Raw genomic sequence first — 13,035 nt, forward strand, 5'->3', positions numbered from 1 at the left:
ATGTCCACTTCACTTTAATCAAGGTCAGATATCTCAAAAATAAGCACACGGACCTATACATTTTATTCCACCAAATTATAGGTCATGTGTTTATTTACAACTATGAGAAGTTTCATCAAAATCTACATTGTAGAAAAACTTCTATTCGCGAACATGTTATGAAAGTTATGATTTTCCCATAGATTCCCATTATGAAATATTGCGTGAGGTCCACATTTTTCAAATCAGTCCAGCAAAAAATCAAGCACACGACCCTATCTTTTTTATTTGCTGAATATTCTAGGTATATTCTGAAGTTTTGAAAAATCAGAGTTTAATCAAATTCTACATTGTAGAAAAAAATTTCTATCCAAACGTGCAGAACTACCTTAAGTATACAAAACAGGAAAAAAATCCTCAAAAGAAATCCAAGCCAAACTCTGAAAATTAGGTGATATTTAAGGGCAGCTGTCTTTAGATTTTAATTACACAAAGTACTGCAAATTTATCTACAATAAAAATCAATTAAACAAATTATAAGTATCATTTCCTTAGTCACATGCATGCATTGCATAATAAAGCAGTTCAAGAAGCATAAATAATTGTCGTAACAGTTTACGAATTTCGAGTAAATATTGATATTATCAAGTACCCCACCCATCTGCAGTAACATTCTGAATACAATTTTGTTTCAAGAATCCCCTATGAATGTTTTTTTTTTGTTTTGTTTCTGACTTTGAGATACACATGTTTGGTGTTTCAACCTTTTAACTCTAATGCCGACGAGTCTTGTAGAAATATGTAAGTATAAATTTCGTTAGAAATTCTGTTCTGAATTTTGACATCTATGTTCTGAATTTTGACACCCAAATGCTTTATGATAAAAATGATAAAATACTAAAGGTATGCTACCAGTAAGTGCTAGTGATCTTAAAATATTTTTACTGATGTTCAAAGAACACATTTATGCTGTAATTTACCAGCAGAAGAACAATACAACATAAATTATGGTCCACAGTACAGGCCACATTACTTCAGAATTCCAGATGCAATATTTCAAAAATGTGCCATGACTTTTTTCTTTTTTTTTCTACGTTTCATTTCCTTACATACTACTTATTCCACACCAAAACAGTTTATGTTGGAATGAATTCAAGCTCAAAAGTTAAAATGACCAGCCTAATATAATACATCTGAGTTGTGAACAGTATATATACAATATTTTAGATTTCATTAAGATATACATATTAGATATATGGAAGAAGTCGTTCTGTAACTGAAATAAAATTGGTGTTACTGTTTAAGTGTGTATTGCCCATGTTTATAGTTTCTCCGACACAATGTGCAGATTTTATTACTGAGATTACATTTACCTTACTTGTATAGGATACATTATGAAAATACAAGATTTAGCCAGTCTGAGATTGATTAATCTTTCCTGAAATCTAATGTTTCATTTTATCGGATATAGCTATGCCCAAACTTTACTTTATTCTGTTTCTTTTCTTCTCCTCATCCAGATATAAATGAATGTGATATCAACAATGGTGACTGCACACAGGCATGTATTAACACCCTTGGATCATTTACCTGCACTTGCACACCAGGGTACCAACTAGGTGTTGACGGTCGCTCATGCTATCGTAAGTATTGTCATAACAATGTATATAAAATGTTTACGTGTAAACTTGTAAAAACTTTTCCAGCTTCTATTCGAAATGAACACATAACCATGAGCGTTGCACGTATTTTTTATTTTAGAACCGTTACAATTTTCGTAATTACCTGTTTAAAATCTTTTAACCAAATATCATAACCTACAATTAAAATCTTTCCGTAATCAAATACTATTTTGATATCATGTACATACTGAAAACAGTATACGTATATATATATATATATATATAAAATAATAAAATTACTGATGGCTTTATGGTATTCTATAATATTCAAAATGCTCGCCTTCATAACATTTATTCAAGCTTCAAAACATTAGAAGTAAATTGCACATTACAGAAACTTGCTTTGTTTGTTTTGTTTGTCTGTTTTGTAAGGAAACAGACTTGCTGTCTTTTGTAATATGTCTGTAACCAATAAATCAGGATCCTTACTCAGTATTAAATACCATAAATAAAGTTAATGAGTAATGTAGGATTGTGCAAGGCTTATTGTAACCATTTCTCCTGATACCTATTGAGAAAATGAGCCAAACCCCGAATGGGAAAGAACAATCAATCGCAGCAATATTGTTATTGACTTGTCTTTCATAACGCCCCGTCAGTTATGATACAGCGTACAATACTGGCGTGGAAAATTGATTGAAATCTAACAATATAATTCACTTTCGGCCCGATAGAGAATTCAAAGTTAATCGTAGAAAATATGATGCTTGTCAGATAGACAGAGGGAAATGACAGAGCGGAAAATGAACAATTGCCGTCCGTATGAACCGCCGGTCGCCCCTTCCATTACTTTGCGTTTGAAAATTGATTTCGCTGGGGAATAACAATATAAATGTTTCTCGTCTAATGCGTTTAATTTGTTTCAAGACACTAACGCATGTTTCCAATATTTGGGAAGGTGCTTTTTCTGAAGAAAATGTTTTATTTCTTTGAAGATTCTAATGGAACTGAAAAATAAACAGTCAGCATTTGGTTAGAATAGTTTTCGCGCGCTCTAGCGGAATGCTGAAGGTGAGTTATTGCGATCGTACGGTGTCGGGCATCTGTCATTCGTTGCTCGCCACAGTCACACAATGTTACATTTTTCAGTGGATTTCAGACAAACTGATACAAAAGTTATATTAGACGACGGCAAAATCCCATCACTATCATCTGAGAAATAGTCCTGTCAAATTCATTTTTTTTTGTTACGGGGGAGTTTTTAAAGGAGTTCAGCTAAACTTACGCAGTAGGTGTATAATTTTAAGAAGAAACCAATTGTGATCTTTTCATTGTTTTATTTTCAGTATTTGGCTATATACATTTATTGTGGGATTTGAACTTAATTTACATACTAAATGGATATGTCAAAACGGTCCCATTCATAAAAGAGGCACCACAAAATAACAGTATTCTTTTGTGTTTCCATGATGGTAATTGTACATGATTTGCATGAGAAAAGTGAGAAATAAAAGTATCAACACACAAAGTTGCTGTAAAATATTTAAGGCCAAGACAATGTGTTTTATGTTTAAACATTGTTTTTGATGAATGTAGCATTAAGAACAGTATTTAATATATTAAACTAAGTTTAGATCAATCTTTGTTTCTACATGGCAAGATAATTATTTATCAACGTTTTTTAAACTTATACTGAAAAGAAATTGGCTGAATAAGTTTGTAGATGAATTGGTGAAAACATAGTAATTCAGGGAGGGCCTAAATTATCCACCTGTGATCATATAATATAGCTGTATTACTAGTATTAGAATGATTTTCACGAAGTTCTTGTTGAAGAAAAAAGTAGGTCACTAGGTCGTGGTGGGTCTTTAATTAATCTGATTAAAGTTAATTATGTTCTACATTTTCCGTCCCACCATGTATATGTTCGCTATAAGGATATGTAATTTGAACAAATACATGCACTACATCGAATTGTCTAGTTGGTGAGTATTTACATTGCAATTAGATAAGAATTGTACATGATGTTTAAGAATTGTTATTTTTAAATTCAATCTTTTTGTATAAAGCTGCTTGTATTTACGGTAGGTTTATTTGTGTTTCGTCAACGTTTCAATCGTTTGCATGCTTGCATGTAGATATATTTTTGACATTCTTGCATAAAACTGACATAACACTGCAATTGCATAAGCAACAAAGATATATACATTTATTGTAAGGAATGTAACGTTTTTGACATCAAAGATACCTGTTACATCCAGACAACTTAAATCATTATTCAGGTTATACATCGTTGCGATAACAACTGGAAGATAACACACCAGCGCAATGCGCGAAGCCAAATATGCAACTTAAAAATAGCAATATGTCTGTAGAATATAGCCCTGCTTGTATTGTCTAACCTACTTGACCAATTTTGTACGAATTGATCTTTTAACCTTTGTTTTACGTGACATAAGAACAGGTTAGTGTTACCAACACTTTGCATAAACCATGCATCATAAAAACCTAACGTACATATTAAAAAGATTTTTTACTAGTGAACACCAGTTTGTTTTATTTGGGTAATTTTCACAATCATTTTTCAATAAATTATACACTTTGTTAACAAATTTGTTCTCATTTGTATGCAATATTTTTATAATTGTGCAAATCATGCATTTGATTCACTGATAAAGTTCTTGTTGTATATTTAAATAATAAAAAATACAAATAAATAATGCTATGTAATTTTGTGAGTAAATATAGCTTGTTTTTGTTGTTGTTGCTTTGGTGATATTTTCTATAATACGCACTTTATAAGGCATCATATAAGAATGATTTGTGTATGATCCAAAAACGTTTTATATCGGTAGATTATCTTATATAATTTTACTGGACACAGAACAAGTAAATGATCGAAAATTCTAATCTAAATATGCTTCACCATAGATTTAGAATCTGAAATTCCATTGAACTGTTTAATTTTTGTTCAACAAGAATATTGTTATACCATCATTCTGTGTATGTGGCCTTTCACAGTGTAAATAACATTGCGCGAGGTAAGTATTTTGTTAAATGCAATGACTTGGACTGAAATAAGTTATTTTGCAAATGAGATCGGAATATCTTTTCTCTCTCGTAAAACAAGATTTAACATTTTCATTGATTCGTGAAAATAACAGATGCTCACTTGTTCAAATATATTTTGACCTTGAAACACCATTCAAAGTTTATAGTCAGTTAGATAAAAAGAGGAGAAATGCCATTACTTATGTAACAGATTCAAACTATTAACATTGTGTAGTACATTTCAAAACTGTTCTGTATCAATTCTTGATGTTTTATTGTTTTGCTGCTCTCAGAGGTCGTGCATCTCGCACGTGGAGGCCATCCAGATGGTAAATAGATATTCGTATTTAAAATATAATGATATGTTTTATGTAGCAGTTCAAATGAAAATGTACCCGTGATTCCACATTCGTGTCTCATAACATTAAGTACACGGAATACATATCCACAAATGTTCATATGACGCACGGAGACAAAACAGTAGACACATTTAATTAAGTCAGCCATTGAATAAAATTCAACTTTTTGCAAACCACTTTTAAAGGGCAAAATGTATTCCCTTCCAAATCAAACTAATTGAACTGATCTTACATGTCTGATGAAAAGCAGATTGTCTAGTTATATGTCATAATAAATCTATTCGTAGCCGCTAAATCAGTTTATAGAAGTCTATATCATATCATATTATATTATTAGATCACAAACAATACACTATTTATAATAAAACAGTATAAAAGAACTTTAACAAACAAAATCTAATTATATAAATACCGTAGTAAAATTTAAAAAAAAATACTGCAAAGATTTAAGACATATTCAGTTTAGCATGCTAAGATAAGCAAGAGAAACACTAAGAGCAGCTGATAAACTAAAAGCTTGTATGAATATCTCTTCACATAATAAGATGTTACAATTCATTTAATCAGAAAAAACACACACTGCAAAATTTTATATAATTTTAGGTATAGAGCTGGAGGTTATCGACGGATGTGCTGTTAACAATGGCGGATGTCAACATAAATGTGAACATAAAAAAGGACACACGCAATGTTTATGTCGAAAAGGTTATTCGTTAAAGGTAAAAATACACCATGTAATACACCATGTACGTTTGCTGTCTGTTATTATGATATACATTGAAGGGAAGTTACTCCTGTAAAGGGAAGTTACTCCTGTAAAAAGTATCAATTATTCTGTTTGCTTTAATGCTACTTTCGTATAATTGTAAATGCAGTTGCTATATTTAGTAGTGATACTGTTTAAATGTATATAGATACAACAGTTACTGTCTAGTAGCAAAGTACTGTACGAGATGCGATGCCGCACGCCTTTATTGAAATATATAAGATAAATGGCTGTCAAGTTAACTGCAAGGAACCAGTGTACCCATTTTTTATCATTCGTCACTACAGGCTGATAACAAGACATGTGAAGATCTAGATGAGTGTGAGCGAGGAGATGCATGTTGTCAACAAATTTGTTCCAACGAACAGGGTGGATACACGTGCATGTGCAACAGCGGATTCCAGATACATAGAGATGGATGTTTGTGCAATGGTAAGACAAGAATGAAAATAACAAAAATCTATCTCAATCATAAAGCTATTCAGTACATAATTTTATAGGGCCTACTTGACATTTTACTGAATAATATGAGCCTTATTACATGATTTAGTTTGCATGAATTTGTTTGAATTCCATTGTTAAGAAAGTTTATCACTGTCGAGTCGGCTTCCTAGGACAACCCAGTACTGATGTATAATTACATTGATCAAAAGTACATGTAAAACATATTTAGGCTGTCATTTCCAGTGATGCATTCCTTGTTCAGTCTGGCCCGTCTCTGGCAACTCTTGCATCTAGAATTGTCTCAAGCAATCTACTGCATACAGATGTCATTGAACAAGAGAGTGATGATATCCTGATTTTGCTAACTCTACCTAAAGCAACCATGTAACGGGTAAGGATACACAGGCAGTCGCGAACATAGGCATCTCCGAAACTTTGGTCCTCTTCTATCCACCAAAGCAAAAGTGTTATCTTGCAGCGCTCTGAGTGACCTAGTAGCCATCTTTAAGAATGTACTGGTTACATCCGTAGTTCGCTGAGGGACTGGAAAAGGTATGTTAAACATTGCCTGGTTCAACACATCTTGGCTAGACTTCCATGACTGATTCCCGTCATTATGATCAAAATATTAAAACACTTTTATTCTGGACAGTGTTGATGAACGCCGAGAATCGGAGTTGGATTTTCCACAAATAACTAAATAACTAGTCTACCCAAAGGGACCAATGATAGCATCATGACAGTGCCACTACCCGTGTGACAGAACCAACAATCGTCTCTTAAAAGCACTTAAGCATGAACAACCCAGTTGGAGCAAACCAACAAAACTTAGGAGGATTTGGTAGAAACGGCGCCGAACAGTGCAGCAGCGATTGATAGATATCATTGTTCCTTAGGACCAATATCACACACACGCACACACACACGCATACGCACAGAGGAAAATAAAATAATTAAACGCAAATCAAAGTAGATGCGAATACAAACCCCCTTTAACCAATGAGCTCAATAACAGATCTGCTGAATTGGACTTGCAGTTCGGCCACACAGATGTTAAGATGACTGGATAACCTACAATGACAAATTAACTCTGGTAAGGCAGAGACTCTTCTGTCTTATAAGCGATATTCGAACCTCAGTCATCCGACAGATCCCATCTCTTGATCACCGACATTTTTTCTTCAGTAATTAGGCCATAGATCCACTATCTCTCATGTGGAAAAAAGACACCAGACAGCCTTAATGTGACAAAAGCCATTGATTCAAATGTCCTATCTGCAGAAATTAACACGGCGGACGGACCCATTCCAACACAGAAACTACACGAACTGTCCTTGTCTTTCTTGGATGAGGGTGTACTAGAACTGGAAGTCAATGCTGAATCTATCGTACAACTGTGTATGCGGAAAGGAACTGTGACAACCACAGGGGAATATCTCTGAAAGATTCTCGATAGATTATTCCATAACAGCGTGGTCTTGCACCAAGATGTATTCTACCAGAACGTCACTGTTTCCTGTCGGTCTCGCTACAGTTGGCAAGTTGTTTGCTGGTCATCAAATTCAAAGAATTAAAGAACATTACATTTACCGGCACATGTACACTTCGTTTGCCGACCTTCCTATGGCGTTTGAAGGACGTTGGAGGGCCATGGTCAACTTTGGAAGTCTCTATCGATCCATCACCAGTTTCTTCCAGTTTCACCCGTGTCATTTACGATTATGATTTTTCAGTGAGTATGGTGTGAAACATGCCTACATTCTAGCTCCTACATTATTAAGCATGATGCTCTGAGCCACGCTGATACATTCATGCAGGATAATTTATGAGTCAGCCTCAGATATTGGATATATGGAAAACTCTTTAATCAGTCGTGCTTGAATACAGCGATAAAGTATCCGAGATTTGCTTTTCGCTTATGATTTCACCCTGACTGAGGAAACTTAATACAGATCTCAAGTACATGTGGTAACTTAGGACTTGACGTGATTGATGAATTCGATTACGTAGATAGTACATTGTCAAGAGTAGTAGACACATATAATGAAATTAATATCAACATAACAAACAGCAGATTCCAGCGCTGCCTTTGAAAGACTCTGCTTTAACGTCCGGGAGCGTAGGTGCATCAAACTTGCAACGGCGCTTCTGGTTTTCTGTGCAATTGTTATAATCACCAAGCTGTATGCCTGTAAGGTATGGACCGTTTGGACCGTTTGTTTCAAACACGCCAATAGCTAAACCATTTCCACATGATCTGCCTTTGATGAAGTGGGAAGACAAAGTGCCAGACACCAAAGTGCTATTTTGGACATACCTCATATCCGTCTACGTCATGCTGCAGTTCGTCAGTGGGCGGGCAACATTTGTCACCTACCAGATGCACGACTCTTCAAACGGCTTCTATAAGGTGAACTACATGTTGTATCTTCTGGAAATGTCAGTAAAGTAATGTGATGTAATAATATATGTACAATTTCTGTTGTTTTTACCGAAAAAAAAAACAATTTTAGATGTGGACGAGTGTCAAGCCAATAACGGTGGTTGTGAACAGAGATGTGAGAATATTCCTGGTTCCTATCGCTGTGCATGTGGTGCTGGTTACTATCTCGCTGCTGACCGAAAACGGTGTCTTGGTAAATACTTATCTTAACTTTAAACCGTCAGTTAAAGTTCAACACACATATTTTATCTTTAAACATTGTTTCTAGTTTTGTGCACTTATCTTTAAATTCTTGAAATATATTTCTTCACAATTTGGCTTTTGGCTTTAACACAAAAAGGTATCAGTTATATTTTCACGCTTTTGATGAATTGATTAATTGTTGTATAGTTCATTTCTGTGGAAATGTTTTTGTTTGTTTTTAACTCTTATATCAAGTACTTGAGAGCAGAGGATTCAACAAGGATTCAGCTTTGTTTACCATTGTATTTTAATCATTATTTTAGCTTATATTTTTATAGTGTAATCTATTATTTCTATACATTGTGTTGTATCTGTGTTGTGTGTGTTGTGTAGATGTAGAACATTTAAGGCGAACAACCAAAGGGCCGTTACGTGGGGACCTTCCAGCGATCCAGTATGATACTACTCCCATACCTATCATACCAGATGCTAGTTACGAAATACAACTACCACATGAACAGAAAGATCAAAAAGCAGTTTATGGTGAGGACAAAAGGCATGATGCTTGTTGTAATACAATATTTAAATGCTAGTGTCTCGATTAGTAAAATGTCTCCGGGTTTTAGTTATTATTGTCATCTTAAATTTTTTAGTGAAAACAAAGTTACTGGAGGATATAATTCGGATAAAATATCTTTTCTAAATAAGAATTAGTTAATATATAAACACGTTTGTAGAAATCCAAGGTACTGTGTACTATAGTAAACTAAAATAGAATATTCCGAGACACTAACATATTTCATTGAAGTTGCAAAAATAACTTAATCAGTTTAATGTACCTTGACACAACACTAAAATTAACTTGTTTCTTATCTAATACTATATACTGATTTCAGAATAATCTTTCCCGTCTATGCATATCAAGTCACTGGCTCTCTGTCGAAGTTAATAGTTTCCAATGCATGCACATATGCTATGTATCCCTCGAAATATATTTCGTCCATTTGTCGTCATGTCTGTTGTAAACAAATGAAATACATTAGCCTAGTATTACATCTTTCGGTAACTGCATGTTTTCGTGTATAAAAATGTCAAGGTGAATAATACTGACCAACTTAATTAATATGGGTTAAAATAATGCGTTGATATGAAAGCAGTATTACTCGCCTATGACAATGCATGTTTGTAATTTGTACAATGATATATAACAGAAACTGATATAAATCATTTCGCAGGTAAGAGTAAAATAGAAACAACACAAACTCAGAAAACTTATGTTATTGTTGTTAACAGCATACTATGTAGGCTGTAAACTTCGGTTTGAAAGTGATAATTGCTATCATATCATTATTCCGTGTATAAAGAATAACTGTCTGAGAATCTGACTTTGTGTTGTATTCATTCTTTCAAAAGATATTCCTAGAACATGTTATAGTTATCTTTTTATAATTATAAAACCAAACGAATTACTAACGCCCTACCCGCCCCACCCTTCCCTTCGATTTTTGGACGATACATTTCACAGTAAAATAGTACATTTTATGAACTTCCTCACATAATATAAAAATGTGTTCTTAACAACATATCAATTTCTTTTTTAAAAATCGTGTAATACAGTGATCTTTTCTTTTCCTTTACACCTACTATCCATTTTTAAAAGTCATTATATTACTGATAACTCACATTGATAATTGCGAGAGTTTCGATAGGTCGTTAGAAGTTCCGTGGTCATATTTTACATGTTTATGCATGATCTTCCACGATGCACTTTATAGCTTGCTTATAAGAATAGTAGTGATAACTGGTAGATACAATCATGGATTAACTCTTGAACTAACATGTGACCTGAAATTTAAGCAGACCGTAGAATCACAATACGTTGTTGTTCGAGGGATTCAATAAATACATAAACCTTGCAGAAATCGATAGAACACCTAAGAAAAGGTAAAAAGTAAAGTGTTTTTATTATAGTGTCACTCCTACTGAAGGGCCAGCCAAGTTGGCTTATGAGACACCTACATACATTGAACATTGTTCCTTTTCTTAATGCTAGGCACCAGGCAGTTAGGCAGTCGGTAACCATCATTTAAGTAGCTGGTGACTCACCAACCGGTCTCCCATCAGTTAACAAGACCCAACTCTGACAGGGCTCGAACATTCGACCTCCCGAATTTGGCACAGGCGGTACCGCAGCTGATATTGACCTTTCTGTAGACATAAACTCGTTGAAGAGTTTTGTTTTACCTGTTTATAAATTTAAAAGGTCTTTCCAACAATGTAAAGGTTTATGTATTTTTGAAATATATAAAAACAAGAAGCTGCGCTTTTAAAATGCAAAATCATGCCCCCAGGTGTATGACCAAAGATGTTGTTTATTGAGGTTTTAAGTTTAAAGGTGAAAACCACATGATGGTCACTGTCATCTATATATGTAATATCAGTCAGTTTGTAGGTCTTGCCACAAGGTTTGTTGAGTGTGAGTATGTACTAAATCGAGCCATTAATGTAGGCTGTAGGCGCTAAAAGGAGGTAACTATTTTAAGTATGAAGGTGAAGGTCATATGTAGGTCAAGGTCATTTATATATAGGTCAGTTTATAGGTCTTGCCACAAGAATTGTTGAGTGCAAGAATAAACTTGTTTGGGTCGTGTGGGTTGTAAGCGAAACGGTTAAAGCTCGTACGGTCGGACAGACGGACGGATAAACGGACAGCTGTCCAAACGGGGCATAAAAATACAAGCATTTGAAGATTTTACCGAATAAAATTTCATAAAATCTTGTAAGACACATGAAAGAAATAAAGTTTTACATAATACTTCAATTTAGACTTGAACAATGACAAAAGTTTCCTTTGCATGGCAACTCTTTACATCGCGGAAGTCTTCATATACTAACAGCTTCATCTTGAACTTTCTTTACGCTTCTATATAACATCTGCTATTAGTTGATCAGAGCATGGGCTACAGAACACTATGTAACAAAAACACAGTGCTATTTACTTTCATAAAATGGAATAAATTGGTTCAGTTGAATTTATTTTCCCCCTGATTGGGAACAAAGAAAGATTACAAATGTATACATGTATGATCCCTTCAGCGGTTATAAGAACGGCTTAAACCTATATTTGCACGAAGGTTAGATAAGGCTTAGGAATTCTAGTAGCCACGTAAGGCACATATTGTCGTTTAATTGCTTATTTATTATTTCATTCAAAATATACTTAAAGATATACTAGACCTAAATTTCATATTTGAAAATATGAACAATTACTACATGCATACATCTATAGATAAACATATGTGCTACCACTGAGAAATGGAAGGTTCTTAGTAATCGATTAGTACTGCGTGGTATTTAAGGATGAATGTAGCTTTATATAAACAATTGATTTATATACGTGAATAAGTAAAATACATTTGATGAGGATTTTCTACATTTAAAGTAATTATCTTAAGATTAAATATTTTAGTGAAACTTGGACAGTGGATCTCTTGAATCCGTGAACGAAACATTTTACGCGACGATACTGAGTAAAATGAATATACATCTATGGCTGCCAAATAACCGGTTAATGTGAACACGTCTGGATATTGGCATGGGGTACAGGACTTGTCCTCTATATACTTGCAACTGTTTATAGGAAGATATGTAATAACTGGATATTGTCAATATTTTGTATATAAGTTTGATAACATTTGAACACAAACCATACCATAATCTGAGCAGACAAAGATTGTTTCGTGAATATTTGATATTTAAGAATGTATACCTGGACGTTTTGGGGAAGAATGCCTCTACTCTTGTGATGACTGTCTCAACGGAGGTCACTGCAACGAGAAAAAGAGTGGGTGCCTGTGTTCTCCTGGCTGGCAAGGACTGATTTGTAACGAGACGTGCGAAGAGGTTTGTATGATATAAATTGTTAAAAACTTCTCCCAGAATAAAAAAATTCATGTGAAGACATTGTTTACAACCTAATATGCCAAAACTTGTAATACAGTTGAACTGTGTAGAAGTTAACCACAAAACTGGTGCATATTTAAAATTTTGCGACAGTCCTAATATTATATTACGGTGTCTGCAATTTATTGAGAAGCGAAAATTGTGTAGATTATGAACCTGTGAAACGTATGACGTATATTTTTTCAACACGGATTGCATAAGAAAAACAAAAAGGATCGACTTATA

The 13,035-nt window shown here is 34.0% G+C and overlaps 1 protein-coding gene across 8 annotated transcripts in view; it reads left to right on the forward strand.

Moving 5' to 3' along the window:
- The window catches only part of LOC123537893 (multiple epidermal growth factor-like domains protein 6), a 187,716-nt gene that overhangs the window by 128,500 nt on the left and 46,181 nt on the right, over nucleotides 1–13,035 (forward strand). For 7 of the 8 annotated variants that reach the window (XM_053523298.1, XM_053523296.1, XM_053523293.1 and 4 more), the window contains 7 exons: nucleotides 1,500–1,622; nucleotides 5,615–5,730; nucleotides 6,065–6,209; nucleotides 8,735–8,857; nucleotides 9,241–9,390; nucleotides 10,059–10,082; nucleotides 12,608–12,750. In XM_053523298.1, the coding sequence (XP_053379273.1) occupies nucleotides 1,500–1,622; nucleotides 5,615–5,730; nucleotides 6,065–6,209; nucleotides 8,735–8,857; nucleotides 9,241–9,390; nucleotides 10,059–10,082; nucleotides 12,608–12,750 (824 nt within the window). The remainder of the gene's footprint in view (nucleotides 1–1,499; nucleotides 1,623–5,614; nucleotides 5,731–6,064; nucleotides 6,210–8,734; nucleotides 8,858–9,240; nucleotides 9,391–10,058; nucleotides 10,083–12,607; nucleotides 12,751–13,035) is intronic. The other variant, XM_053523295.1, reaches the window with a different exon arrangement.

The sequence above is a fragment of the Mercenaria mercenaria genome, chromosome 14 (assembly GCF_021730395.1).
Source record: "Mercenaria mercenaria strain notata chromosome 14, MADL_Memer_1, whole genome shotgun sequence".
Taxonomy (NCBI): domain Eukaryota; kingdom Metazoa; phylum Mollusca; class Bivalvia; order Venerida; family Veneridae; genus Mercenaria; species Mercenaria mercenaria.